The sequence below is a fragment of the Apteryx mantelli genome, chromosome 6, assembly GCF_036417845.1.
Source record: "Apteryx mantelli isolate bAptMan1 chromosome 6, bAptMan1.hap1, whole genome shotgun sequence".
NCBI classification, from domain to species: Eukaryota; Metazoa; Chordata; class Aves; order Apterygiformes; family Apterygidae; genus Apteryx; species Apteryx mantelli.
This window is the reverse complement of record NC_089983.1, coordinates 6,441,435-6,468,614: the sequence shown is the minus strand read 5'-3', so window position 1 is coordinate 6,468,614 and position 27,180 is coordinate 6,441,435. Positions and strand designations below refer to the sequence as shown.

The following is a 27,180-nucleotide window of genomic DNA, read 5'->3' as shown; positions in this document are numbered from 1 at the left end:
AAAGGTTATCTCCACGCCAGGATAGCCTTCAGAACAAACATTCCCAGGGAGCCCATCACAAAGGACGGCTGGCAGAACAGGCCCGGCAGTCCTTGGACATTGAACCGAGAAAAAAAAACTCTTTCAAATTCTTTAAAACCCGATTCGCAGCCTGCCTTTGGGAGACGGCCAAGTCATCTGGGCGAAACAGGCACTTCCCTGCTTGTGGCCGAAAAGGAGAGAGAAAAAGCTGGAGGCAGCAGTTCATGACCTGCTTTCCCTTGGTGCAAGATGCCACAGGAGAAACATCCAAGAGCAATTGGTGTGGACTTAAAGGGATTTTCATGGAGCAAACCCTACCTTCCCCCACAACACACCATCACCTGCTCCTGGCCAGAGACAGCCCGATCCCTTGTGATACGCAGTGCTCATGAGCACCATGGCAGGAAATCTCTTGCTCCACGTAAGACTTTAAAGGGGGAAACTAGCTCAGGCGTTTCCATCCCTGCTAGCAGGTGTCACCAGCGTAAAATGCGCTCCCCAAACACCTAATCCCTCCATTTACCATGCTAAGGCTCAGCAACGCAGCAGGAGGGAGTTCCCCAGATGCCCGCACAGGCTGTTCAAACAGCACGGGATGCACCTTTAGCTCACAAATCATCCTGGCAAACCCTGCATTGCCCATGCTGGGAGCAGAGGCACCGGATGGAGGGGGCGGTGAGTGACTAGCCACTTCAGCTCTGAATAACCACTATTAAAACAGTTCCTGGCCCTCAGACTTGGTCTGCTGTTCTGGACAGTCTCCAGGAACTTAAAATAGTTGATTCAGGATTTCACATTGGAATAATTTTTTTCTCTCTGGAGACCTCTAAGAGGCACTTTGTTTCAGCAGTCCTTGGGGAGTCTTTACCGCAGGCACCCATGCAACAGAAAGCAGGGTCATAAATCCAGCTCAGGCTATTTCTACAACTTCTCCAAATATTCCCAGACATGCTCCGGGAGTGCTGGGCATCCCTGTTAACCTGCAAACAGCCAGGCCAGATTCACGTGAAGTCAGGCCTGTGCATGCTACCACCCTTGACTTCCCTGCTGTGTGCTGGGCTCTTGCACAGAGAGGCAGAGGAGGACTGGGGGCCACGTGCTCTTTCCTGCTGTCACGTGCTCCAGGCTACAATCCCACTGCTGGAGCGTGACCCCAGTAAGGCAGAGCGTGACATAGCCAAAAGCAGTACCAGCCTCTGCATGGCGCTATCTGAGCTATTCCTAGACGGCATAAAGTCTTGCTCCTGTAAATAATCCACCAATTTCACAGCCCAGTGCATGCCTGTGACTTCCAGCTCATTTATAGCAGGGCAGCCACTTGCCAACACGCGTCACACACAACCTAGGACAGAGATGAAAGACAGGGGCATGAGCAACACCTCTTAGCTTGCTGTAGAGGCTACAGTACATAACACAAACAGAAGCCAACTGAAACATCTCCCTGAAGAAAAGTCATTCTTGCTGCTTTTTGGATCACTGATGGGCTGAGGCAATTGCAGAAGTTCAGCACTTTTGCAAGCAGAGTGCAGGTGAACCAAACCTCTCAACACACTTCCACCTGGGGGCATTTTACCATTGACTCTCACCATCAGGCACCAAAATTAATCCTAACGAGCCAAGAGATGCCCCAGCTCACTACATGCTCCCCCACTTCACCCAGCAGAGTCAGCGTGGCCCCAGGACAAAGCCGCACTGGGAGGCAGAAGTGCACAGCAGCCCTGGGGCTCCACGGTGCGAGTCTCACACAAGTCCAGCCCAGCTATCTACACTGTGTAAGGGAGATCCTCAGGAGGCTCCTGGGCCACAAGCGGGTCAAGGGCTTGCTTTGTCAGTCACTGCTCTCTGCCTGCTTTGCATTTGGCACGCACTCACAGATGCTGGCTGTGGCTGGAAGGGGTGGAGGGCTTTAAACCAGCCCAGCAGCCGGGAGGAAGCTTCCCAGGAGGGGAGGTAAAGTTCACCGCGCAAACAGGCTGCTCGTGCACTCAGGCAGTGGGAAAATGGCCTGCGCCCCACCCGTAGCCAAAGCAAGGCTGGAAAGCTGAGTCAGTGCTGAATTCCACCCTCCGTCTCGAGGGTATAAGCGGCTTGAGAGCCGGAACGGGTCGTTCTCCAAGCTCCAAAGACCGGAGAAAGCCCATAAGCAGCATGGGAGGTGTTGCATCTCTGGGACACGTGCCTGAGGCTTTCTGCGGCATGCAATGCTTCCAAGGATATGCAGCCACAGACAGGACTTCAACAACAGGGCAGAAACCATTAACAGAGCACGACCGCTTTGGGGCAATGTCACCCCATCTTTCACATGTCCAGCATGGGCCTGACGAGCCCCAGGGCTCGCTCTCATCACAGCAAGCCCCCAAAGCATGCTTTCCTCAGGGGCACCAAACCAAGGTCCTCTCTCAAGCACTGCCTGGCACAGCACTTCTCCAGGATCCTTCCCTGGCATCCCATCAAGACTACAGGATGCACAAGAGCCCTGTCCTGCTACCCTCTGTGTCTATGATGGACATGGCCATTTCTTCAGTGGCAGGGGGCGACTATCCCCCTTTACCCTTCACTTTGGAGACTGCTACACACACAAACACACAGACCGGAGGCACACCCGCACTTTTCACCTGGGGTTTCATCCCTGGTGGGAAATGCAACCCGTGCCTGACCGGCAGCAGGGCAGATTTTGCAGCCACTTCTCCTGCGGAGCAGCACACCCCACAGGCCAGCAAGAGAAGGAGGGGAGGGGGGTCAAAACTGGTGCCCACCGCCCCCCAGGCATAGCAGGAGGGACCTGTCCACCCCACAGCACCCCACTGGCACTCTGTCCCGCTCACATTACCCGGCTCCTGGAAAGCGGCGGGGACCAGCAGGACAAAGAGCCCGAGCAGCAGCCGCCGCAGGGGACACCTGCAAGGGAAGCAGAGACCAAGCGGTTACGCCTCCCCGCAGCTCCGGGGCCCCCCTGCACCCTCGGTGCAGCCCGGCGCGCCCCTGCACTCCCCCCCCCCACCGGGCACCCGCGGTGCGCCCCAATCCCGGCAGCCCCCTGGCGACCCGGGACCCACGCACGGTGCGGCCACGACCCCCGAGACTCCGGTACAGCGCAGCAGCCCCTGACCGCCCCCCGGTGCTCCGCTGCCCCTGCACCCCCCGCGACGTGCTCCGACCCCGCTGCTCCCCTGCCCCGCGACTCCCCCGCGACGCGTTCGGGCGCCGGTGCTCACCGCGGGCGCATGGTGCCCGTCGGGTGCCGGGAGCGCGGCTGTGCGCGGCTCGGCCCGGCTCGGCTCGGCAGGGCGGGGCGGGGCGCAGCGCGGCGCGGCGGGGAGGCGGCGGCCCGCCCCGGGCAGGCGGGGGCGCGGCGGCGGCGGCGGCGGGGCCGGCGGCGGCGGGGCCGGGGCTGCCGCGGCGGCGGGGGGCGCAGCTCGCCCCCCGCGCGGGGCCCCGGCTGCCGCCCGCCCCCCGGGGCCGAGGAGCGGCGGCTGCACCGCCGTGGCGCCCCCCATCAGCCGGGCGGCGGGCGCAGGGCCGCCCGTCCGCCGGCACCCTGGGGCTCTGCGGCGGCCCCGCGCCACCGGCTCCCTTCCCGCGGTGGGCGCGGAGGAGCATAGCGGCACCCACGAGCTGGGGGATGAAGGGCACCTGGCTGAAGGGCCCTGGCGTGCGGCTGAATGCCCTTGCCCTGCCAACTGCACCGCCCGGCAGGCCCGTGTGCCGGAGACGTGCCCCGGCATTGCCTGCTCCGCCAAGCCAATGGATTTCGGCTCTCAAACCAAGCCTGGTCTTGAACAAGCGAGTGAATCAGTGAGCAGAGCTCACCCTTCCACCTCCTCTCCCCATAACCAAGCCCCGGAGGCACCGGCTGGCCCGGTTTTGCCCAGCAGGGAAGGGTGCTGTGTTTGGGGAGCCCCATGCCCTCTTGGCCCTACCCTGCCTGGCCCGGCCCTTGAAGGAGCAAGCCATCTCCTCCCCACTGCGCGCTTGGGGGCCATGGAAACCCCTGAGCCTTTCGCTGCCACCCTGGTTTCTCCTGGCTGTCCATGCACTGAACCTCGCGCCTGGCCAAGCTCGATGGGACAGGAGGCCCTAGGGGACCCTGGGCACCATCAGCCCTTGCCAGGATGCTGGGGTGCCAGACCCCAGGCGATTCAGCGCACCTCGCCTCACCTTTCCATGCAGGGAAATGCTTTAGAGCTTGTGCTGCCTCCCGCTTTCACCTCCTCCCCCTGTCCCAGCTTTCATCTCCCTCCAGCTCTATCCTCTGTCTAAGGCAAGATAATCCCTCCAAAACCTGCCACACCTTGCTTTGTCTTCTGCAGTGTTTTAGTGCCCCGCGGCAGCAAGTTTCTGAAATTCAAGCCCTGGAAACTTCCAGCGGATCTAGCGGTGATTCACTGATGGCGGAGGCAATGTTTAGTCTAAGCAATGGCTGGGATCTAGCAGAATAAACCATGACATCCAGCTGCTCGACTCCTAGCTCACACTATCGCTATTGCTATACATCTTTTAACTATGTGTCTTTACACTGTGCCTTGTGCCACAGAGCCAAATGCTCCTTAGCACAACCTTGGTCTAGAGGTGATATGTAGACACCAAAGCTGCTTTTTGTTTGGGTGCAGGATGCTTTTACGTGGCTAGAACTGTTAAATTTGCACTTTCCCAGTTGGACGCTGAGTGATTTACTTCTCCTTTCTTCCTTTGCAGCTGGCTTCCTTTCTTCCAGGTAGATGCTGATGTGCATTGCCTGAGCACCTAAACCATACAAAAGGCAACACGTGGCAGCCCGGACTTGTTGCAAGGCCATTTCTCACACAGTTTTCGGAGGGGTGGATGGGACACAGGAGCAGTCGCAGCGGCTCCGGGCCTGGGGAATGTGTAGCAAGTGGGAAGAGAGTCCTGGGGCAAGGATGGTGCTTGGAAAAAACTCCTTAAAAACGGAAAATAATTCTCTTGATAGTGGCGGTGTCTTCAAAGCGAGCCAGCCTTTAATGGGCTCGGTATGAACAGACGGGGTGAACGTTCTTGCAGAGTGCGAGAGGTTGCAGGGCAACTCTGCAGTTATTGCTTTGGGCAGTGCTTTCAATCAGCAGAGGAAACACTCTCCTATCCTTATCGGCACAGCTCGGGCCCAGAGCCTCCCCAGGTATAAATCACAGCAGGGCTACCCTGACCTCCCGCCTGGCCCTTCCCACACAATTAAGCGGGCAGCAGTTCAGCGAGAGCAAAGATGTTATCGCTGCGAGCGGGAAGCGCCAGGATCGAGGAGAACGCTGCACTGACTTGCACCCCGCCGTTCCTCCTTGCTGCATCTCCTGGCTCTGCCCAGCCCAGCCGCACTCCCTCTGCCTCTTGCAGCGCCTCCCGCACCGTGCCGCGGGAAATTGCCCTGCGCCTGCCACGCTCTGGCATCGCATATTCTCTAGGGGAGGAACAGGATGGCGTTTAATTGCATGGCCGTTCATCTGCCCTCCTCGCTGCTCTGCGTGCGCTAGTGGGTCTCTGGCCCCATAGCCTGCCCCGCTGGCATGGAGGCATCTTCCCCATGCAGCGGACCTCCATGCAAAAAGTCTTGCTGCAGCCTCACTGACACCAGAGCAGTTTCCCATGCTAATAAAATGTCCTCCCACTGCGCTTTAAAGTTTTAAAGCCACAACGGACAGATAATGAGGCTCATCTTTCCCAAGCAAACAAACACTACCCACCATGGGGGGCCGGGGGGGGGGGGGATGCTGCCAGGGAGGCTGCTCTTTCGAAAGCCGACCAAATGGAAACCAGCGGTGCTCTCCTGGCGGCTCGGCTGCTTGCAGCCGTGCTTTCCCAAGCTCCTTCCAAAAGGCCCTTCTGCCCTGCAGGCTTCAGACTCCAGCAAAGTTTTAGCATTTTTGTCTCTGCGTGTCAGCGCCCTGCGTAGCTTCCCCAGGGTCCCACTTTCCTCTCCCGTGCCCGGCTCCCGTCCTTTCCCTCCTTGTGGCCTCCCCCCATGCTAATGGGTGTCCTGGGGGCAGCGGGTGCCCTGGGCAAAGCTGCCGAGCGTGGGGACGGAGGGGGCTGCTGCCCAGCTCCGCGCAGGCAGCACGCGGCCCCTGCCAGCACCGCGGCACGGACAGCCCGGCTGCCAAAAAAGAAGTGTCACCGTGGCAACCCCGCAGGACGACTCGCCTGTTCTTCCCTCGTTTTTGGCGGAGGGAGGGCGTTTGCAAATGCCATCTCCGCCAGGCTGGCACACATGGCGCCTGGCCACGTTTCCCCCCCACCACCACCCCGGCCTGAGCCCCAAGTGGCCTCGGCACAGTCACTGCAAAGGGCCGTGTGTCCCTTGGCTGCCGGGCGGCCAGAGGAGTCCTAATCGGTGCGACGAGGGACGGGCTCAGGGCGTGAGCGGTGGCCGCAGTGCTTGCAGGCAGAAGGAGCAGCCCCGGGTCGCTCGTGGCTGCCGGCCGGGAAGATGCCCTGCAAGTCGTGACCGTTGGCTCCCCCGAAAACCTGTTGCTTTTGTAGGGGAGGGGGGGGAAAGCGGGCGAACAGAGCAGCAGGAGCCCTAGGGCTGGGGCCCAGGGGGAGCAGCGAGGGACGAGAAGACAAAGGACAATATTTGGCAAGCGGCCGGGCAGAAAAACAAAGGCCGCAGCGAGCATAGGGAGCAGAAAACCACCCGATTGACAGGAGGCTCTTCTGTCTGTGCCGGTCACTAAGCCCTTGCCTTAGTCACGGCGTCCATGACAGAGCCTGCCTTTGTAACCTGCCTCCTTGACGTGACATTTAGCTATACCACAACGACATTCCCAGCGCTGCGAGCCCTCAGTGAAAAATCGTTCAGGAGCTGTTTGCCTTCCACCCGGCCATGCGTCACGGTAAACTCCGTCGGGGAAAGACCCATGCTGCACAGATCGGCTGTTTCCTACCCTTCCTGGCGGCCTCCCCCCGCTCCAAGCATCATCTGTGTCACAGCTCTGTAGTCAGGGATGGAGCTGCTTGCCGTTGTTGGGAGTTAAATGACGAAGGATTATGTTTTCCAACAGGAGAATTCACCCCCAAAGTTGGCAGCTGTCGAAGACCCTCTTCAGTGTGGGGGCCCAGGTGTTCCCTGTAGGAGGTGTCCATGAAATCCAGCCAAAGGAGATATCTGAGACCCTCCTTCCCGCCAAGTGAGGGACATGGTGCTGGCCACGGCCGGTCTCCTTTCTGTTACAGTGACCCCAGGCTGATCCCAGAGCACCAATGCGTAGTGAAAGTGCTCCAGGCTCTGCTGCACTAATTTTGAATCCCCCACCTTCTCCCTCCCCCCTAGCCTTTTCTCCCTCATTTTTTTCAGGCCCTGGCTGATGTGAGGATGCCCACAAAGCATCAAAGCAAGGAGGTCAAAGCCTTGGGGGTTGAGTCACTCAGATAACAATTACCCCCAGGCTGAGAAATGGGAAATGCTCCCTCCTCAAAGGCAAGGCTCAGGGGGCCTGTGACTCCCTCCTGCACAGCTTAGAGCAGACATCTCGGAGTGAAAGAAAAGAGCCCTGCTCACCTAGGTAAAGGCACAGGCTGCGTAGGGCATGTGGGGGGGGGGGGTTTGCAAAGCCCGCGGCTAGCAGCCTGGGCCCTGTCCCGTTCTGTGGGCCATGCTGGAGTGAGGGAGGGGGTTTGGGAAGGACCCAAGCTGCTCAGACAGGGAGTGGGAATAATTGGAAATCCAGATGTTCCCCAAAAGGGGGGAAACTGGCAAGCGCAAGATCTTGGCCAAGTTGGGAAGCACGTTACCCGTCCATGTGCACAAGGGATGAGCTAATCCAGACTGGGGGGCCGGGGAGGCTGTAACCACAGTGGCACCACACCTAGCCACAGCAGCTGGCTTTGGCAGATGCATTAGCAGGGGGCTGGAGAGGAGCAGGAAGGAGTCATTCTGGGGGTGGCCGGAGGCCTGGTCAGGAGCAGAAATGCTCCAGGATCTGCAGCCCACCCATAAGCCTCCTGAGGATGCGGAGGGGACAGGATGGTGCAGGTTGCTGCAGTTGGCAGGGAGGCGAACAGAGCCCAGGGGACCAACGCACCATCAGCTCCTGCCTCAGCAGGGACAGGACAGGCTCCAATCTGCAGCCCCACAAGGCATGGGTCCCCCAGCATGAGGAAGGCAGGCTGCACCAGGACAGGGCAAGGCTGAGCAGAGCGCTGCCTCTCACGGGGCGCTGCCTCTTGCCATCTGCCCCCAACCACATGCTGCAGCGAGCTCTCATTTGGCTGAGTCATGATTCAATGGAGATGGCCTGGCCTGATCCCAAGCCAGTTATCAGCAATAAAAGAGCTGAGCAACACACAGAGATAAGGCCAAGCAAGAGCACTAGCTCTGGAGCCGGCAGATACACAACTACTATTTCGGCACAGTCGTAGCTGAGAGCTCACCCCCATGCGCACAGTAACCTCTGCCCCAGGGAAGGAGGAGGGCAGCCAGAGAGCAACCCCCCCTATTCCCATCCCAAGCCTCGGCAGGACTGGGGGAGCCCCTGTGCAGCGTCAGCAGGGAGAGAGTGAGTCCCAGATCCCTGAGCCTTGTGCATCCTTGGCCCAGCTCCCTCCTGCTTCCTGCTGCATGGCTTTCGCATGCACCCTCGGGTGACACCTGCTCCCTCAAACAGCCTCCCCACTTCCCCACTTGGCACAGGCATCCAGAGTGTCCTGGCTGTCCCTGCTCCCTCCCTTCTCCTCCATGACTCATCCACTCCATGGGAAAAATCAATACTTCTGCACACATCAAAAGAAACGCTGAGAGAAGCATTTCATGGGAAAGGGGATAAGGCGGATGCTTCTTGCATGGCTCATCCATTTGGCTCGCACATGGGTTTCTCCGCCTCTTGGTTGGGTGTGGAAAATAGCACGTGGTTCCCTTCCTGCCTCACAGTCCTGTGGGAAATACAGAGGGTACAGCTTTGCCATCATATGAAACCTTGGTGCGCACACACACACCACAAGTGTGTGTGCAGGTCTGGTGTCTACAGCTTGAGAGGGTCCTTGTGGAGCTGGAGTCGGTCCAGAGAAGAGGAAATAAAATGATCCAGGGGACGGAGCAGCTGGCTCACAGGAGAGACTATCATGGCAGGGGCTCTCATTAGGAGATGAGAAGGTGGAAGGGGGCATGATGGAGGGTTACAAGCCATGAAGGTGGTGGATGAGGTGAATGCAGAGCTGTCGTTCACCAGATTCCACAATAGCAGCACTACGGGCACTAGCTGGCACTCATCAAAGACAGACTGAAAGCACATCCAAGAAAGCATTTCTGTCCCCAGCGGTAGGGCCCTTCTGGAGCCTGCTGCCAGGTTAGTATGTGGAGCTGGGTAGGATCAGCAGGTCAGAAAGGAAGGAGGGAAATTCATGGTCAACAAGCCCCTGAACAGGTCCTAATGGCCTACATAAGCATGTCCCCTCCAATATCCCTAATCCAATGACTGGAGATGCTATGGGAGTACAAGGAGACAGTCCACAGACAGTAACCAGGCACAAGTTTCTTCTCCTTCCTAGTGCTGCCCTTGGAGGTAGAGCTGGGTGAGCCACTAGCCAACCTGTGCTCCCATCGCCCATCTGTGCAAGGACCACGCTGTGCTAGCCCTTCTCCTGGGCACGGGATCCAGGTCACTGTGTCCCCTGCTGCCCTCTTCCATCATGGGCCCTGCCTGAAGCCCCCCCTCCCCTTGTTGCAGTGAGGCTCGGGGCTCACTGGGCCAAGAGCACCAGACGTTCCCTGCTATGTTAAACCCAGCGGGGCCCGGAAAGCTCACAGACTTCCCCCGCACTCCCAATTTAGCCACGAGGCCCGAATTGCTCATGCAAGGGAGGAGTCCTCCCACGTCAGGACATCCTGGCTGCCGTCTCTGGCCCCTCTGGATCCCCTCCCACAGCTCGGCACAGCTCGGCTCAATAGGGGCCACCCACAGCCACGAGCTCCCTGCCTGGAGGACTCCCTGGGCCCACCAGGCTTTTCCTTCTGCCCCGTCCCCCTTAGGTGGCCTATCCAAGGGTGCTGTGCCCCTGACAAGCTCCACTCACAAACACACACTTCCTCTTTTTTCTCCAGAGACTTGCAAATCAGTTCAAATCAAAATCAGCCCTGCTTGACATGAGTCAGGGCTGATAGCCACAGAGCAGGCAAACTCTGCCAAATTCCTGCTCCCCATTCCCAACCCTTTCAAAGAGATCTCTTTAAAAGCTATTTATTTTTGACACACAAAAAAACGCACGTTCCTTATCCTTCCTTCATTGACAGACAAGTGCTTGCCTGAACATCCTGAGAGCCTTGAACTCTGGCCAAGCATGAAATGGTCTCGGTAGGAGAGAGCTGGGTCCAGCCCAATGATGGCCCAGTCTGCACCCTTTGGCAGCTGGGGCTAAGCCCAGTCTGCAATTCAAAGGAGACTCCTCCTGCAAGTGACACCATTGCCTAGCAAGCAGCAGGTCCTGCATGCAGAACGGTATCAGGCCACTATAATTACAGTGGCTTTCTCTGGATTAGGTGCGGGTGAGCAGCATGCAGGTGGGAAGACATGGGTCACACATGGCTGGCAGCAAGAGGAGGACCTGACGGGGCAAGCAGGATGCTGTGCACTGCATGGTCGTATGGACTGCATGTCCCGCTCGCTTGAGGGGGCATGACCACTCTGCTCATAGCTGCATTTTGCCTGCATGGAAATAACACCAAGAGGAAACAGCCCTAAAACAGGAGGTCCGGGCATGTGGCTCTGCTGATCTCTTGGAGACAGACCCAGAATGCAGCCAGTACACCTGCTGCAAGTCTTCCTTGGCAGGAGGCTTTTGGCCCTGCTCCTAGTGCCGTATCAAGGCAGGTTGGTATACAGTGTAGATGTCAGCCTGGCAATGAATTGCCCCGACTGCTCAGCAGGCCCTGAACTGCTGGGTGGCTTCCAGCAGCCGTGAGATTATCACCTCCTCTTTCCCAGATTACAGTCAGCATCATCCCTGGAAAACAATGGTCAACTTTGGCTTAGCATCAGCTGAAAAAAAAAAAAAAATCAAAGTCCTTTGCCCCAGCCAAACTCAAAATAGGAGATACTTCCTCCCTGGAAAAAGGAAATTCTCAGTTCCCCACAGAGGAGCTCATGATGGTTTGTGCTGCAGGATAGGAACACTCCTAGAAGCCCAGTGGCTGGACACGTGGAGGTTCTGCTCTGCTCTTCCATGTCAGGACATGCAGAAACACTGAAAGATTGTGCCAAGCCACTGGGCTTCCTGCACACCCTGAGAGGGTCTGACCCCCAGGGAGGGTTTCCCACACAATGTCAGAGCCATGAGGATCCTGGCCCTCGAGGATCCTTGCAGCCAGCTTCTGCATGTCACTGGATACCCTGGAGAGCACTGAAATAGCATCTCCAGGAGCTAGACAAGGACAGAGGAGTCTAGTTTTATGGTACAGCCCAGACTGAAGCCTTTAAAACAGCATGCAGGCCAGGGCAGAGCTTTCTGCTTCTCCATCATCTTCAGCATCTGCTTGCAAATTCAACAGGGAAAGAAAACCTCCTGGGCTGTCCTGGACCCTCTGCCCTACTGGGCTCTCTGACCTGTAAGGAACAAGACTTTTCTCTGCTGGGAGATCTCTCTGCTGCTGCAGCTTGGGCCTGTTTCCCTGCTGCTCCTTCCCTGCTGGCCACCTTTGAGTTCCTCTGGGACTGTCGACTTCTGCACCTGACTGACATTTAGCTTGTCCCTCCGAGACAAGCCTTCCAGGACTTCTGTTCAAATTTATTAGACCCCCTCACCTGCCTGTGGCAAAAAAAAAGAGCTGGGGGTGGGGATGTCCCTAAACACATTGGAGTCATTGGGCCTTTCTGCCATGGCCTCCCCATCCCCACACACTGTGCTCACCCCTTGCTCTTCTCATTGTCCCTGCAGCTCCCCAGCTGCCTCCCTGCATTATGTAGATTTGCTGGGCTGTTTACTGCTGGTTTGAGCACACCTGGCAAAATCTTCCTCAAGTCTGCTTTTAGCCCTTTTGCTTTCCCATTTACATCTGACCTGCTGTGTTTTTTGAGCCTCCCTGTTGTCCTTTTGGCAAACCTTCTGCTCTTCAGCATCAGCCTTTTCCCCACGCTGCCCACTCTTTCTCATCAGCTGTGCAGAGGCTTTATTGGATTGCTCTTTTTGCTTTTTGTACTTTGGTACACATTCTCAGGGACTCCTAATACTGTACTTTTCTTCAGCCTCCAGACAGCTTGAAGAACTCTGGCTTTTTGGACCACAGCTTTGAGAGTTTTGGTGTTGGCCTGCTTTTCTCTTTTTTGGACATGTTGCCTCATTTTTACATAGTCTCTTGTCCTAACAATGAATAGCCACGTACCAAATTTATTCAGCCTGCTCTTCCTTGACACAAAATTAAATCACATTGTACCACAGCTGTATTGGATCCTCTTGAGCTAAGTCTCATGTGCTGCTCAAGAGCAGATCCAGAAAAGCATCTTTTCCTGTGGGTTCTCGGACTAGTTGTGGTGGGATGGCATCGTTTACTGCATTCAAAGATTTTATCTTTACATCTTGTTCCCTGATGCTTTGATCCTGTCTGCAAGTGGAGAGTCAAAGCATCCCTGTTATTGCCTCTCCTAGAATTGCAGCTCCCCTAGCTTCATTTGGGATTTCCCCATCACTATCACTGTCCTGAGCAGACAGTACATTTGTTATTAGCAGAGTCTGGGATTTCCAGCCTGAGGGATGCCCAAGGAGGTCTCTTGTCCCTTAATATATTTCATGTTATCCTCCAGGTACATTGCCACTCCCCTGCATGTAGGTCCTTCTTTCTCAGTCCTGTGAAGCTGCAAACCTGGGTTTTATTGACCTACCATTCTGGTTCTCCCTTCTTGTTTTTAGGCATCTGGCATCAGTGTATTGCAGGTTTGCCCTTGCTCCATTGCTCAGACCTGCACTTGCTGCTCTCCTGGTGCTGTAGGTGGTCTGATTTGCCTTCCTTATTTATTGCAGTTATGCTGTTTACTTACCTTCTGGCCTTTCAGAGGTTCATTGAACATTAGCCACATTCCCTGCGTGAGTCACACCAGCCCAAACCAGGTGCTCTCCTCCGCCTGCCTGCTTCTGGCTTGAATACTCCTCTCTGACATTTCAGTTATCAGCACCAGCAGCCTGGCTGTGTTATGATAAGGAAGAGCTTCTCTGTCCTGTGCATGTCCCTCACATCCCCAAATGTTCCCCAGGTCCTACCACAGCTAATGCCCCCCTCCTTCCACCATCCTCTCGTCCCCATCCTGAGACTCCAGCTCTCTGCCCATCTCCCGGGTGTCACCTGTGGGACTGGCAGGGTTTCAGAGAGCAGCACAGGGAGGTCCTGGACTCCAGTTTCCAGCCAAGCAGCCTGGATGTAGCCAGCAGGACATCCCTCTGACCCTCGCCTGTGTCATGGGTACCAGTATGGTACCATCAGCTCCTCTGCTGTAGTTGGAGCATCTCCCCTGGCTGCAGGTAAAGGCAGTGAGTATCAAAATATCCTGGTGGAGTTGTTTATGGCTTTCAAAATAACTGCCCACCAGGTACTGCTTTCCCAATAGATCCTGACCTGCTGCATGACCCTAGTGATGAGAAAATGGGCCATTTTCTCCCAGCACTTGCAAACTGCTTTTGGCTTGTCTTTACTGCTCAGCAAACACCCCCGAACAGGTCAGCACTTTCTTAATGGCAAAACTATGCGAGGAATTTCTCCTAAGGCAGTTGGACCCTTTCCAAAGCCTGCAAACTGCCAAATCCCCCCCACTCTCCCCTCCATCCTTTTCCCCCCAGCAGAGAAACAAGGTGCAAACATGGACCCTGAAGGCATGCCGTGCACTTCCACTTCTGCCCTTGCATCCACTGAGGCTGCGGGAGGAAGGGCCCTCTCCCCTCCCATGCCCCGGGGTGACTGCCCAAGGGAAGGGGCTGATCTTGCCCTGGGTTTCTCCCAAAAGCAGCTGATCCCTTAGCTGTCACAGCGCTTTGGGGACACAGCAAGCAGCCACAAGTTTGGGTTTGAAGCTCCTGGCATGTCCTTGTTGTCTCTCAAAAAGCATCAGGCATCCCTGGGCACTGGGCAAGCAGGAGGGGGAGTCTCCCTGATATGCAGGCTGGGTGATCCTCGGCACTCATTGACATTGTTGCCTCCTGTGATGTTTTTCATCTTGAGTCACAGGAGACCTCTAAAAGCTCCAGCTCCTGGATTCATGTGATTGGCTTTCCTTTAAAAGTCTGTCTTCAGCTCTCCCTTGCAGATGTATCTCTAGAGCCACACTTTCCAGCCTTTCCTACTTTGTGGGTCCTAGAAAGTTTTTCCAGGCAAGGTACAGACCCCTTCAGAGCACAGTGAGCATCTCCAGAATGGTCTTGCTCCTCAGGTGTACCTTCCCTTGCCTCTCTATGAGTAGTCCAGGACACCTGAAGATAACAGCTCAGCAGCACTGGCCCTACAGAAGGAAAGACAAGCTCAGCCAGCTGGATGAGGAACGCACCCTCCGGGTATGGATACCAAATCAACCCCCCACGCAGCAAAATCAACCGTTTTATCTTGCAACGACTTTTCCTGGTACCTGAAACTTCCTCTTCTTTATGAGTGTTGTTGCCAGTTGCCAAAAGAAGGCTCCTTATCTTGTGTTGTACTTTGGGTTCACAACTCCTTTGTAAGTGCAGAGCAATTCACCCTCCCCATTCCCCCAACCTCCCTGAAGGCCTCTTGGCGAAGGCGCAGCCATCCCTGCCCAGCCCTTGGTTCCTGCAGGAGACATTTTGGCTTAGAGGGGGACCTCCCACAGCCAGGCCATAAGGAACTGTGCAAGGCTATGGGGAGGATGCTCAGGGGTGAAACCCAAAGCCCAGGGCTCTCGCCTCTGCCTCTTGCAGTCAGCATGGGCTTTGCCTTCTGCCCCGGTAGCACAGCTGGATGCCCATCTGTTTCATTTCTCTGACCTCTATTTAGGGATAGGAAAGTTGGCTTTTTTCTGCTGCCCAGCTGCTGTAAAGGTGAAAGAGCATTTCCAGGGGACCCAGCCCCTCTGTGTATTCATTGGGAAAGGGACAAGGGCCCTTGAAAGCCAAACACCTATAAATAAGTTAGACTTGGCCACCCAGTGATGTTTTCCAGGATTTGGTGACTCAGCTGCACTTGGAATTTTACTCAAATAAGGATACCAAGTGGCAGATCTAATCTGGGCACGAACGGAGCATCTCTACAAACATAGTATCAGACTTTTCCTCCTTCCCTGAATGAGCAGATCCTCTCTGAAAAACAGGCACAAGCTCCACATTTGGGAGAGAGGCACAGGGAAACAGCACAGGAGCCCAGGGACCAGTTTGGGTTGTTCTGAAAGAAACACAATGTGTACAGTCACAAGGATTCCACCACACACTGGGATGGGCAACACCACCCTGGAGCTCCCTTCAACCCCAGTCTTGAAGCATAGATCAAACCAGAGCTGAATCCTTGAGGCGCTGGGTGGTTCTGGCCTTGTGCTCTAACCTTGGGCTGGTCTGGGTGTCGTGCTCCTGAGGGCACTAATGGCCCTCGATTGTGCTGAGCAGCCTCACCTGGGGCCTCTACCCACACGCTCTCCAGCCATGGGTCTGGGACTCATTTAAGCTCAGTCCTGGACACCTAGTCCTGTCCTGAGCTCTGGTGAAGGTGTGCTTGTTTCTGCCCATGTCTCTTACACAGACCTTGGACCTATGTAGTAGAAAGTTTGTCTCAGATGCTGTAACCTGGATGGACATTAGATCTACTTTGTAGGTAGCTTGTCTCTGGCCTATCTCCTGGATGGACCTGGGTGGTAGGTAGCTTGTATCCAATCCTGCCTCCCAGATGGACCTTGGACTGATGTTGCCAGTAGATTGCCTCTGGCCCCATCTCCTGGACGAACGCCTCAGGCCCATGTTGTAAACTTGTCCCCAATCTCCAGCTTCATCTGCTGCTCCTGGCCCTAGTCCACCTCCTGGCTGTATCTGCAGCTCTTGATGGGCCTGTTACCTGATCCTGGCTTTGCCTGCCAGGTTCAGACCCTGTTCCATGTTGGTGCAGGCCCTGCAGCAGGGTTCCCCTTGGCTCCTGGCTTGTCAGCCCTGCTCTTGCTGCTCCCAGACACTGGGCTCCTTCCATCCTTGATAAGCCCAGTCACTGGAGACACATCGATACCTCCTTCTGCCACTTCCATCTCCTTTTCCGGAGCACAGCCAGGCCAGGTGCACTCTTCTCTTTGCTTCTGCTCCTGCAAGGGCTTTGCTAATTCCCACTTCTAGGAGCAAGTCCTTGCTCTATAGCTGGGGACAGCAAGGAGGTTGTTGATGGAGCTGTTGCATTGCTTCTCCCAGCAGGTCCCACCGTATCTAAGAACAGGAAAGTCTTGTAACACAGGTACTACAGTGCCACTTGCAGGACAGGCTTTGGTATCTCAGTTATTGCTGGGAAGCTAGGCAGCTCTTACAAGTTGTTACTCCCTGTTAAAAATTGCATGCATCCCCCCCTTCCACACCCATGCAATTTGAACACATCTTACATATGCATTCAGAGGCTATGGTGTGCATAGTCCTGAGAGCTGAAGAAACCAAGCCTGAGACCTACCAGGTGTTGACTACCTTGCCCTTTCATATATAGAGAAATCTTTTTGTCTCTTAAAGGGGCCATGAGAGGAAAAACATGCAAAACCCATTCTTTTCAGGCCTCATTGAGTCCTCTGGAAAAGAAGAGAACAGGAAAAAAGCAGAGGTGTGAACTGCTGCTAAACCTAGCAGGGTTTGACCTGCTGCTCTCAGACATGAGTCATGCGTGAGGCTGCATCCTGCCATTTACTTTTGACACAGGAGGGGGTGAGCTCCTGGAAGCACATGAGGCAGACTGGGGCTGAAATGTGAGAGGATCTCCTGCGCTTGCTCTGGAGAGCCCCTGTAAGGGCTGGATCAGTTGCTGGAGCAAGGCTGTGCTGCCTGATTGCTAGCCCAGATGTTCTGCCTGATTGCTAGCCCAGATGTGCTTGTTCTTCTTCCCCATCACCTCAGAATGCAGCCTAGAGTATGATCTCTGGCACCTCCAAGTGCAATTTGATTTTAGCACCTTGCGTGTTTTCTGACTACAGCTTCACAAGAGACAGGAAAAGGGATGGGACCTTGCCCAGCTGGCCATGCGCTCACTCGAGGAGGAGGTCTGCTAGACATCATGGCCTCCTCTTCACGGGAAACTGCCCTCTGTTGTGCTACCATCCGGAGTTGGGGGGGGCTGACTTCCGAACAGAAAATATGTCCTTATTCAACCTTTGTCATGATTGCTCTGCCCTCTGCCAATCCCTGCAGCAGTAAGCTGAGAGCTGAGGAATGGGCCAGGTGCCAGAAACCTAGCTGGGTTCCCATGCAATAAATTCAGTGAAGGAAAACTATACAGATGTCTGGGATAAACATTTTGGAAGAAAGCAAGCAAGATGCCTGTTCAGCTGCTAGCCTCTCTTGCACACATTGTGCAATGAAGTGTGCATGGAAGTGGGTCTCAACAGCCAAACATCCCTTTCCCCTGGGGAATTGTTGCCTTGCTGGAACATCAAACAGGCTTGGTCTCAGGGAGACAAATTGGGACTGACCCTGAACAGCAGAAATGCTTACCTCCTTCTCTGAGACAGCACAGCTGGGACAACTGTCCCTGCCCGGGGATGCACACCGTGCTGTGCTGTGCAGACATAACTCTCAGAGATTGTGGGTAACACCTCTGATTCATCACACCTACCTGGCAAGGGGGTGAGCTCTTCTCATCTGCCCCCTGGCATGGATGTCCAGGAAGGAAAGACAAGGAGTCCTTCTCCCATGCCCGGCATCCCCATCCTGTTTCACCACCGCCTGCTCCAGCCCTGTTGTCAGCGATATATTAGCATCTCAGCTTGCCCTCTTGTGGCAGATGCACACAGAGCTGTCCATGACCCACCTGCCCAGAGGGTAAAAGCCCCTGGAGCCAATGGCCATGTCTGCCCCTGCAGGAGGGTCCCTGTCTGGGGCAGCAGCTCTCCCTGCCTTGCCAGACAGGGCATTTTATCCATTCATTAGCCTTCCTAGCTGGTAACTTCCATTGCACTGAAAGTCAACACCCGTGCTTGTCCCTTTGTCATGCTACTTCTCCTCCTCCCCAAGCACACCTGAATGTTACATGATTCACTCCATTCAGCACGGACAAATGTAACTTGGGTCTGGAATAACTCCATGCAACGGTACTGGCTGGGGACCCACGGAGCATGGGTCATACAGGGAGAGGCTGAGGAAGCCAAGCTTCTTCAACCTGGAAAAGGCAAAGAGGGACCTAACAGCCTTCAACTACATAGAGGGGTTACAGAGAAGACAGAGACAAGCCGCTTTGCAGGAAAAGGATGAGAAGCCATGGGCACAAGCTGCAAAAAGGGAAATCCTGGCTGGATTTGGAGTGGCACTGCATGGGGCAGGGCTTGGAGCATAGATCTTCTGAGGTGCCCCTCCACCCCAGTCTCTGTGACTTTTTGGATTTTAACATTTTTGTGTGTATATTATGATTGTTCATAAGACTCTTCTCAGTCACCTCTAAACTAAGCAATTCCATTTCCTATGCCTTTTATTTCTAACCCCTGCATTCTGCTCTTCTCTATTTCACATAATCCACATCTTCTCAAAATTACAATGTCAGAAGCTGGCCTGGCTCCTGTGGCTGAGACTCACTCCCTGTGAGCTAAGCAGAGGGATAACACCATGAAGCTTTTCATGGTGAGGCAGCTCCATGTATATCCCAGGATGGCATAGGCCTTCCTTCCCAGAGTACAACCAGACAGCCTCATGTTCCACCTGCAATCAAAGATAACCCAGATGCTATTTTGCAGCATATCCCCCCCCCCCACACCCATCGTTCTCTGGGGCTATCTGTAACACCAAACTACTCCCAGGCATAGCAGAAGTGTGGACAAGGTGCAATGACGCTCAGGGGGGCAAGAGGGGGAAATATAAGAAAATAGAAACGCACCTGTATCTGAGCAGGTATACATTTTTTTTAAAGATAAACACAAAATCAAAACAAAAGGAAAGGTTATCATCAAAGAAACCACTGAAAACAAGGATGCCCCTAGATTTATAACTAGGTTACTGTTAATGCCTTTTGTAAAAGAGGACTGCAGATGCATAGAAGAGCTTGTAAAGGAATTGCACGTCCTCTATCTGAAACTTCTTTATTTGCACACCTGTGTGAAAAAGTGTTTTGAGCCAGCTGCGGGCTATGGTCCTATTGCAGCTCTGTATTGGGATGCAGAAGACTTCACCAGACAGACCTCAACACTGTCTGTCAGGCAAGTCAGTGCCCACCGTAGGGCAAGCAGCATCTCGCCTGTCATGTCCTTGCTGGAAGACTGTCTTCATCAGCTGGAGCAAACGGGTGGCCAGAGGTTACCAAGTCAGCTTGCTTTTATTTGCAGCCTTTGTTCTTGGTCATCCATCTAAGAGTACATGAAGAGTCTTGACTGATGAAATGTTCAATGGCTCCTCATTTCCCACCATCTCACTGTGCTTCCCAGGCAGTGTGCAGCCTTTAGAAATTACGTCAAGGCTGCAACAGGCAAGATTTATCAAGTGAGCTCATTCTGAATGGAGCCATGTACTAAAAAGATGTCTGCTCCCAGGCTGAGTCTGCAGAGAAGACTATCTGGAAACTGAAGCCCTAAAGGGGACTGTGCTTTGAAAAGGTACTCGCAAGAAAAAATTCCGTTGTGTTGAAGAAAACCCTGCCCCACGGCTTCAGCCGGTTTTTGGACACAAAATCAAAAGACCACATACTGCCTTGCTTTAAGGCCAGTTTTCTAGGAGCCTAGAGCTGCCCTGCTCAGCTTGTTTCCACCCTGCAAGGACAGAAATGTCCAAGTTGCATTCCTGGCTCCATCTGCCTTGCTACTGGTGTCCTCTCATATCACCAAAGTGGCAGCACAGCTGAGTTAGGCCCTTGTTTCATGTCCAAGTCATACGCACACCAGAGAACCCAGGTCCCCGTAGCTGAGCTCATCCATGTATGCTGTAAGAGAGCTCTATGTCTTCACTCCAGTGCTTGCCTGTCCTTCTCCTCCTGTTCCGCTCTGCCATCACGATGGCAGCCACAATGGTGACAAACACCGTGAAGGTGATAACAAGCACTGTCTCCGTCTCTGCAGCACAGAGCTGGGTGTCCACAGAGGCCAGCAGGACGTTCCTCAGCACTGCTGGGTCTGTACACGTCATGTTCTCATAGTGGTCCAGGACCAGCCACCAGACACTATGCAGCTTGGAAAAGACCCTCTGCAGGTCGCAGTCACAGAACCAAGGGTTGTTGGAAAGCAGAATGTGTGTCCCAGCGGTCTGGATGGTTAGGAAGGTTTTGAACCTGATGTGCTCAATGTCGTTGTGCTACAGGTTCAGGATGGTGAGGCTACTCAAGGGTGTGAAGACACCGGGGCCAATTGTCTTGATCCTGTTGCCTTCCAAGTTCGAAACCTCCAAATTCTGCAGCATGGAGAAAACCCCATTGTGAAGGCTCAGGAGCTGGTTGTTCTGGAGGTGAAGTTGTCGCAGGCAGGTTAAGCTTCGAAAGGGCCCGGTTTCAATGGAAGAGATGTTGTTGTTTTGGATGTTGAGTTTCTGCAGGTTCTCAAAATTTTGGAAGCTCCTGAAACGAGCCGTCCGGATCCTGTTGTGGGACAATGAGAGCTCAAGGAGAGAGCTGAGCCCAGCTGAAAAACTGCTTCCTAGCACTGTGATCACATTCCCACTGATATCAAGCTTCTGGAGTCTTTCCAAAGAGCGAAATGCTCCCCTTCCTACCTCAGCAATGTTGTTCCTGCATAGAAGGAGAACTTGGAGCTTCCACAGGGATCTCAGCACCAGGCTGGGCATAACACTCAAGCCACTGCTAGACAAGTTCAAGTGCTCTGTCTCTGGTGGAAAGATCAGGCTTCCACTCAGACCGACTCCGGAACAGTTCACAGACCTGGCCCCCTCTTTGCAAAGGCAGACTTTTGGGCAGGGCTGAAGAAATTCTGCATTTGCAAAGAAGAGAATCCAAATCCAGAATAAGTAGTGGATGTGCATCTTCTGCTTCATCCTGGGCAGCCAGCTCCTCCTGTGAAATAATTAAGGAGAGATAACAAATGCAGAGGTACATGTCTGGTAGCTTTCGTGCTTGTTTCTGGGCTTTGTTAACTGGCAACACTGTTTGTGTTGGCACTGCCATTTCCTGCACCAAGAGCCCACGGACTTCTGGTGATGAGACGGGATGTTTTGGCCTGCCTCAGAGTTATAGCTCTACAATAAAATACAAGGCAAGACTGCCTTTGTCAGCTTCTCTCTCACAAAGCATCTTTTCCAAGGAGAAGAGTCAATGCAACTTGAAGCACACCACTCCTCTGCCCTGACCCATGTTTCATGGACAGGTCTCTCTCTCCATGGCCATGCTGCCGAAGGGCCTCCCAGCCTGATGCTCCTTCCCATCACTTGACCTGGAAAGGAGTGTTGCTAACCCAGATCAGTTTCTGATCCATCTTGCAGTGTCACCTTGCAAGCTATTTCACCCTCACAGCTAAGAGGTGCCAACAGCATCCCAGGGAAAGGACAATGAACCAGCTTTATAGCCATACGCAGAATGGCTCAATTTACAGTGGCAGCTTTCAAGCTGGGGCCAGCCACACTTCGACGCTAGCACATCCTCTCATCACTCACCTTGGAGCCATCTCCATCCCGCCAGGAGCACTGTGCACCTGCTGACCTCTGGCTGCTTCTGCTCACTGGAAGACATGTTCATCAAAACTTGGCAAAGGCATAAAAGACATTCTAAATTTTTAATGAATGAGCACCCATGAGCTGCACTTGCTGTGATCCACCTTATCCATGTGCAGCTAAATCCAGGCTGTTCTACTGTGCCACACAATGACCATACATTTTCTCATAACTTTGCACCACCACCGTGCAGCCAGAGCTGTCTGTGGTTTTACCAAAGGACCAGTTTAAGAAGGTCAAGCACCTGGATTTTCCTCTCCTGGCCCTGCTTTGGTGGCTGCCTGCCCATACTGCTTTCAAGCTTGAGAGATGTTGGAGAGACCTTGAGAGATGTCAACAAACTGGAGCGAGTCCAGTGGGGGCCATCAACTAAGCTGGGGGCTGAAACATCTAGTGTACAGGGGAGTGGGGCTTGCTCAGCCTGAGGGGTTCACTAACTGTTGTTGTCAGCTATCTAATGCAGAGGAGACAGAGCTGGACTCATATGCACAGTGATGGGAGAGGATGCAACAAGGGAAATCCCGACAGGGTGTAAGGAAACTCTCCTCGCCCCTGAGAGTGGGACCATCCTGGGACAGAGTGCAGAGAGGTGAGGGGGCTCTGTCCTCAGCGGTGTCCCATTCTCACCCGGTCCCAGCTCTGAGCACCCAGTCCCAGCTTTGAGATGCCCTTGCTTGGGGCAGGGTTTGGGGCAGAGACCTCTGGCAGTGCCCCCAGCCCAGGGCTGGCTGCGGCTCATAAAGAGCAGTGCTTTGGGCATTTGAGCTTCAACTTGAGAGGGCACTAGAGGGGATGTACCACATGGCATGAGAACATGACCACAGGAGACACTGAGAGGTCTTTTCTTCCATCTCTAATTTCTATAATCTCTGGAAAAACAAAGGAATAAGGTTACACCGCTCCTATTTCCTTATCAGTGAGGCTAAAAATCAAGGCACATAAGGAAGGTCAGTTATCCTCATCATTAAATGATATTCCTCTTCATCAAATTCTGAAGCAGAAATATCTTAGCAGCCACTTTCTCAGGTGCACTAGTTTTTAGGATCTTTTGGGTAACCTTCCCTTATTTTTGTGCTCTCTCTTTGCATCCATCATGACAGGGATCAATTATAACAGCTGGTGTTTCAAAGTACCTCTGTATTTCAAAACGAAAAGCTAGGCTTTTTTCTCTAAGTTTCCACTCACACCAACTGTTGCAACAGGATGAGAAAGAGGAGGGAAAGGCTGTAGGTTTGGACTGCTGGCTTACTGGGGCTATTGCTGGCTTTCTGCCTAAGCCAGCACCACAGTACAGCCCTGGTCCCTTAAAGAAAAGCCGCAAACATCCTAGAAGTGTTAGTCTCACACTTGTTTGCCTTTCAGCATACTTCACAGGTGACAGAGCAGCACCAGCTGCCCTAGGCAAGCCGTGCTACTCCCCAGGCCACTCCAGGACTTGATCAAAATTGATCTTTTGGCGAACGGAAAGATTAATCATCATCGTTTCGGCTGCCCACGCAAACGTTTTTCCTTTACAGGATTGCCTCCTTTTGCTTCCTCCATAGCTATATGCTGGAAATTCAAAATGTCTTTTACCTGTCTTGCTGCTATATCCTCTGTCCCTTCTGCTTTCCTCTGGGGACATCCATCCATGGACAAGAGCTAGCTGGAAAGCTTCATGGAAGCACCGGGCGCAGCTGGGGCCCAGGCAGTTTTGTGTCAGCAGAAAGAGCGGAGGGGGGCTTGAGAAGGGAGGTGTTAATAATTCAGGTAGCTGGAGGTAGCAAAGCAGCAAAATGATGCCTGCCACCTGCTTCTCTCTGAAAACAGCTGTCATCATTTCCCCAGACAGCTGAGACACACAAACAGAGGCACAAAGCACCCAGGAGCAAGGTCAGACCCTTCTGCACCGCAATCTGGGAAGTGCAAGTGAGTCCTGGGCCTCAGTCTGATTGCAAAATAGAGCCGTAACGTCCTTCAGGACTAAGATGCTGCCTGTGCTAAGAGGAATACAAACCTTCATGCCCAGCAGGCAAAATCCACTTCTCTCAGCCTTTGAGCAGGAAACATCAATAGCGAAGCATCCTCCTGGGGTGGGATTCGACAGCTGTGTGAGCCCCCAGGCTGACCCATCGACTTGGGACTGGCAGGTAGGACATGGGTCTGATGGGACCTCCACACTTTCAGAGCATTGCTGGCATCCCATGGTGCCATGACTGCCCGTGTATGGGCAGCCCAGGAGTCTATCTGCTGGGTGTCGTGGGGTTTGCATTACCTCCCAGAAAAGTTAGAGGACAAAGCAAAGATAGAGCAACCTGGGGCAGCCAGCAGGGGTTTCTGGAGCCCTGGGTTAGGTTATCTGTCCAAAGGCTAAGCATTTTAAGCATGACAACCTGGTGAGGGGCTGGGGAACAAGGGCATGCAGAGGCCCCTGCACCACACCGAAAGGCATGTTGATGCTCCTGGGTTGCAATGAAAGTCACCTGGAGGCCCCTGGGGCACACCATAAGGCACTTGGAGGGCCCTCAGTGGAGGGAAAGGCGAAGCAAGTGATTTGGGGAATGCTGAGAAGTATTCAGAGAGCCCTTGGGCCACCCTGTATTTGCTGCTTTACCCACCTCCTCGGCTTCTGGCAGCCAGCACCTGCTGCACCCACTGGACAGGTATTGCTAGAAAAGCTTCTTCTCCTAGCAGGAGTGCTGCAGAGGAGGCTGCTCCTAGTTCTCGGGTGCTCAGGGGCCAAGTGGGGCTGGTTGCAGGTCCAGGCCATCTCACTGACCTATGTTACAGCTTCCACAGCGCCGGCTGTGCTACAAAGGGACTAAGACACCACTTCATTGCCCCCAACACAAGCACGGGCTGCGCTGGGCTCGGCACCTCCTGTGCAGTGAGAGCAGGATCTGGCCAGCTGCTCTGGCCATTGCTGAGCATCCTCCCTGGCCAGGCTAGGAGGGACGAGGCCAGGCTGGGCAGGACAGAGGGTGCTGGGGCCACGGCAGTGAGGGCTGGAGCCAGGGCGGGTGCCCTTGGCTGCCTGCTGCCAGCGCTGAGCTCTCGCCTGGGACACTGGGTGTAGTGCATCCTGAACGGGAGGGCAAGAGTGCTTGGATGGGACACGAGCACTTCTCCCTCTTCTTCCTTGCACTGGTCCTGGCCTGTGCAATCCCTGGTGCCATGGCAGTGTTTCAGCCATGCCTGGGGCAGTGCCGGGGAGACTCCTCAAGGCTCAGCCCTGCTGGGACTCTGCCCAGCCCTGGCCAACGCAGCACAGGGGCTTTGCTCTGCCTTCTGCAAGAGCAGGGGTGGGAACCCCCCCCCCCCCCACGCTGCCCTGCCTGGGCTCAACACTCAGCCCTGTGGGGAATTTGCCGTGCAAACAGACGTCTCCTGACACCCACCACCGTGGGCACGCGCACCCCATCAGCTGTGCCAAAAGCATCCCCCTTCTCCCAGCCATCCCAGGGACCCTGCTAGCACAGCTATCCTTGCTCTGCCACCAGCTCCCACAAGAGCTAGTGTCAGCTCCCTCCACCTCCCCGGGAAAGGGACACTTTCAACTGCTCCCTGCACCCCAGCCCCTTCCCTTGCACTCCCTGGCGTGGGGCTGCCCCACACTGAGTGTGCAGATGACAGCAGCCCCGAGGGGCTACCTCAGTCCCCATCTCCCTCCCGGGGTGATGGGCCGTGGGGCGCTGGCCCCTGGGGCGCTGGCAGGGACCCACGTGCACAGCCATCAGGGGCCCATGGACCCAGTGGGGGTTCCCCCACCTCCAAGGTGCCCGTGCCCATGCTCCTGTGCCAAGGGGTCTCTCCCAGGACTCAGAGGTCAAGCGAGGGCAGAGCAACAGAGGGCTCTGGGGACACCGACACAGCAGGCGCTGGGGTGTCCTGAAAAGCAGGCAGAGGGAAGCAGAGGGCAAAGGCGGGAAGAGAAGGCGCGCGGGGTGCAGGTGTCGACTTGAGTGCTCGCCCGGGCAGTGCTGCCTCTGCCCTCCCCGAGGGCTGCGGGGACAGCCTGGCGCAGAACCAGAGCCGAGCAGTTGAGGGCAGCGGCCGCACAGAGCTGGGCAAGCTGCCACCTGCCTGAACTGAGGCCATGGTGCTGAGCCTCGGGTGCCGAGCCACTGCTGCTGACAACGGCCCCTGCTCTGGGGCATTGGGATTGAGATGGGGAAGTCAGGATGAGCTCAGGGCCTGATTCTCTGTTCCGCAGCTGGGATATAGTGAAGCGTCCGCTCTGCAGCACTCATTTACTGAGCACCTTGATTGCACAAGTGGCCCAGAGGGCTGATGCACTGGGGCCTGCATGGGCAAATCCTGCGGTGCCTGGCCACAGGCACTCACCGCCTTTGGTGTTCAAAGGGGAGCCCAGCGGTTCTTCCTCTCTGAGCACAGGAGGGCAGGCTGCAGGGGAGAGCAACGGGTGCAGCCTTGCCTTCTGGCGAAGGAGACTTTCCCAGCACGGCAGCTGACTTGGCTGCTGGAGCCAGAGCATCTGGGCAGCCTCCTAGCTCCTGGGCTCAGCCACACCAGGGGAAGCCTGCGCCGGCAAGGGCCCAGCGCCAGGCCCTTCCTCAGGCACAAGAGGTCATGGCTTTTCAAGGCAGAATCTCGGAAAGACCGCTGCCATCTTCCAGCCATTGCCTACCCTTTTGTAAGGGGAAACGGGGCCTTCCCTCACTGCTGGAAGAGGGGGGGTTACGTTGTGGCTGCCACAGACTGCTGCAGGGAGGGCATGTCCTTCCCCTCTCAGGGTGAGAACAATTCCTTCACGGCCTGACTTTTCCACCAATTCGTTTGCCCAAAGAAAAGACACTGACACGTGGTGAAGAGACAGGGCTGCTTCTTTGGGGAAAGGCCAGCAGAGGGTGGACGGGCAGCACAAGTCTGCAACGGGCTGTGCCTGAGGGCTGGAGCTGTCCTGCAGGCAGCGAGAGAGGCCAGGGACCCCATGACTTCCCCGCACACTCAGGTGGCCCCTGTGCGCAGAGCACCCTGGCATCAGGACGCGGCCGAGCACCAGCAGCTTCCTCGCAGAGGACAGTGCCACCGCTGCCATGCTCTCCTCAGCCGGTAGCACAGGCCTTCGTTGGTGTCTCCAGACGCAGACTGCTTCCCTGGAGCTCTCAGCATCAGGATGGTTTGCGCTGCCAGGGAACGGATGGACGGGCTGATGTCCTCCTGCAAGCCTTGAAGGGCTGAGAGGGAAAGAAGGCGAGCAGAGATCAAGGCCCTGTATCTGCACAGGCCCCAGGCACCCCCCCTTCTGACACAGCCAGTCCCACCCAGCTCTTCCCACAGCCAGGAGGGAATAGGGGGGACAAATGGATCAGCTGGCAGTTACTGGCCAGGAATGTCCCAAAGGTGCCTAAAATCTTCTCTCTACCCACACCACCCCTGCTCTGCACGGCGAGCAGAGCCCTCCTCGCCTGGGGCAGGCATGGCAGC

The 27,180-nt window shown here is 55.1% G+C and overlaps 1 protein-coding gene and 1 pseudogene across 1 annotated transcript in view; both read right to left on the bottom strand.

Moving 5' to 3' along the window:
- COL18A1 (collagen type XVIII alpha 1 chain) overlaps positions 1-3,294 on the bottom strand; it is a 70,817-nt gene extending 67,523 nt beyond the window's left edge. The window contains exons 1-2 of the mRNA XM_067298671.1: positions 3,237-3,294; positions 2,852-2,919 (exon numbers count right to left, since the gene is read on the bottom strand). Coding sequence (XP_067154772.1) covers positions 2,852-2,919; positions 3,237-3,247 — 79 coding nt within the window. The 5' untranslated portion in view covers positions 3,248-3,294. The remainder of the gene's footprint in view (positions 1-2,851; positions 2,920-3,236) is intronic.
- Positions 3,295-20,007: 16,713 nt separating this feature from the next.
- On the bottom strand, positions 20,008-21,713 carry LOC106482288 (phospholipase A2 inhibitor beta-like; annotated as a pseudogene).
- Positions 21,714-27,180: the final 5,467 nt, after the last annotated feature.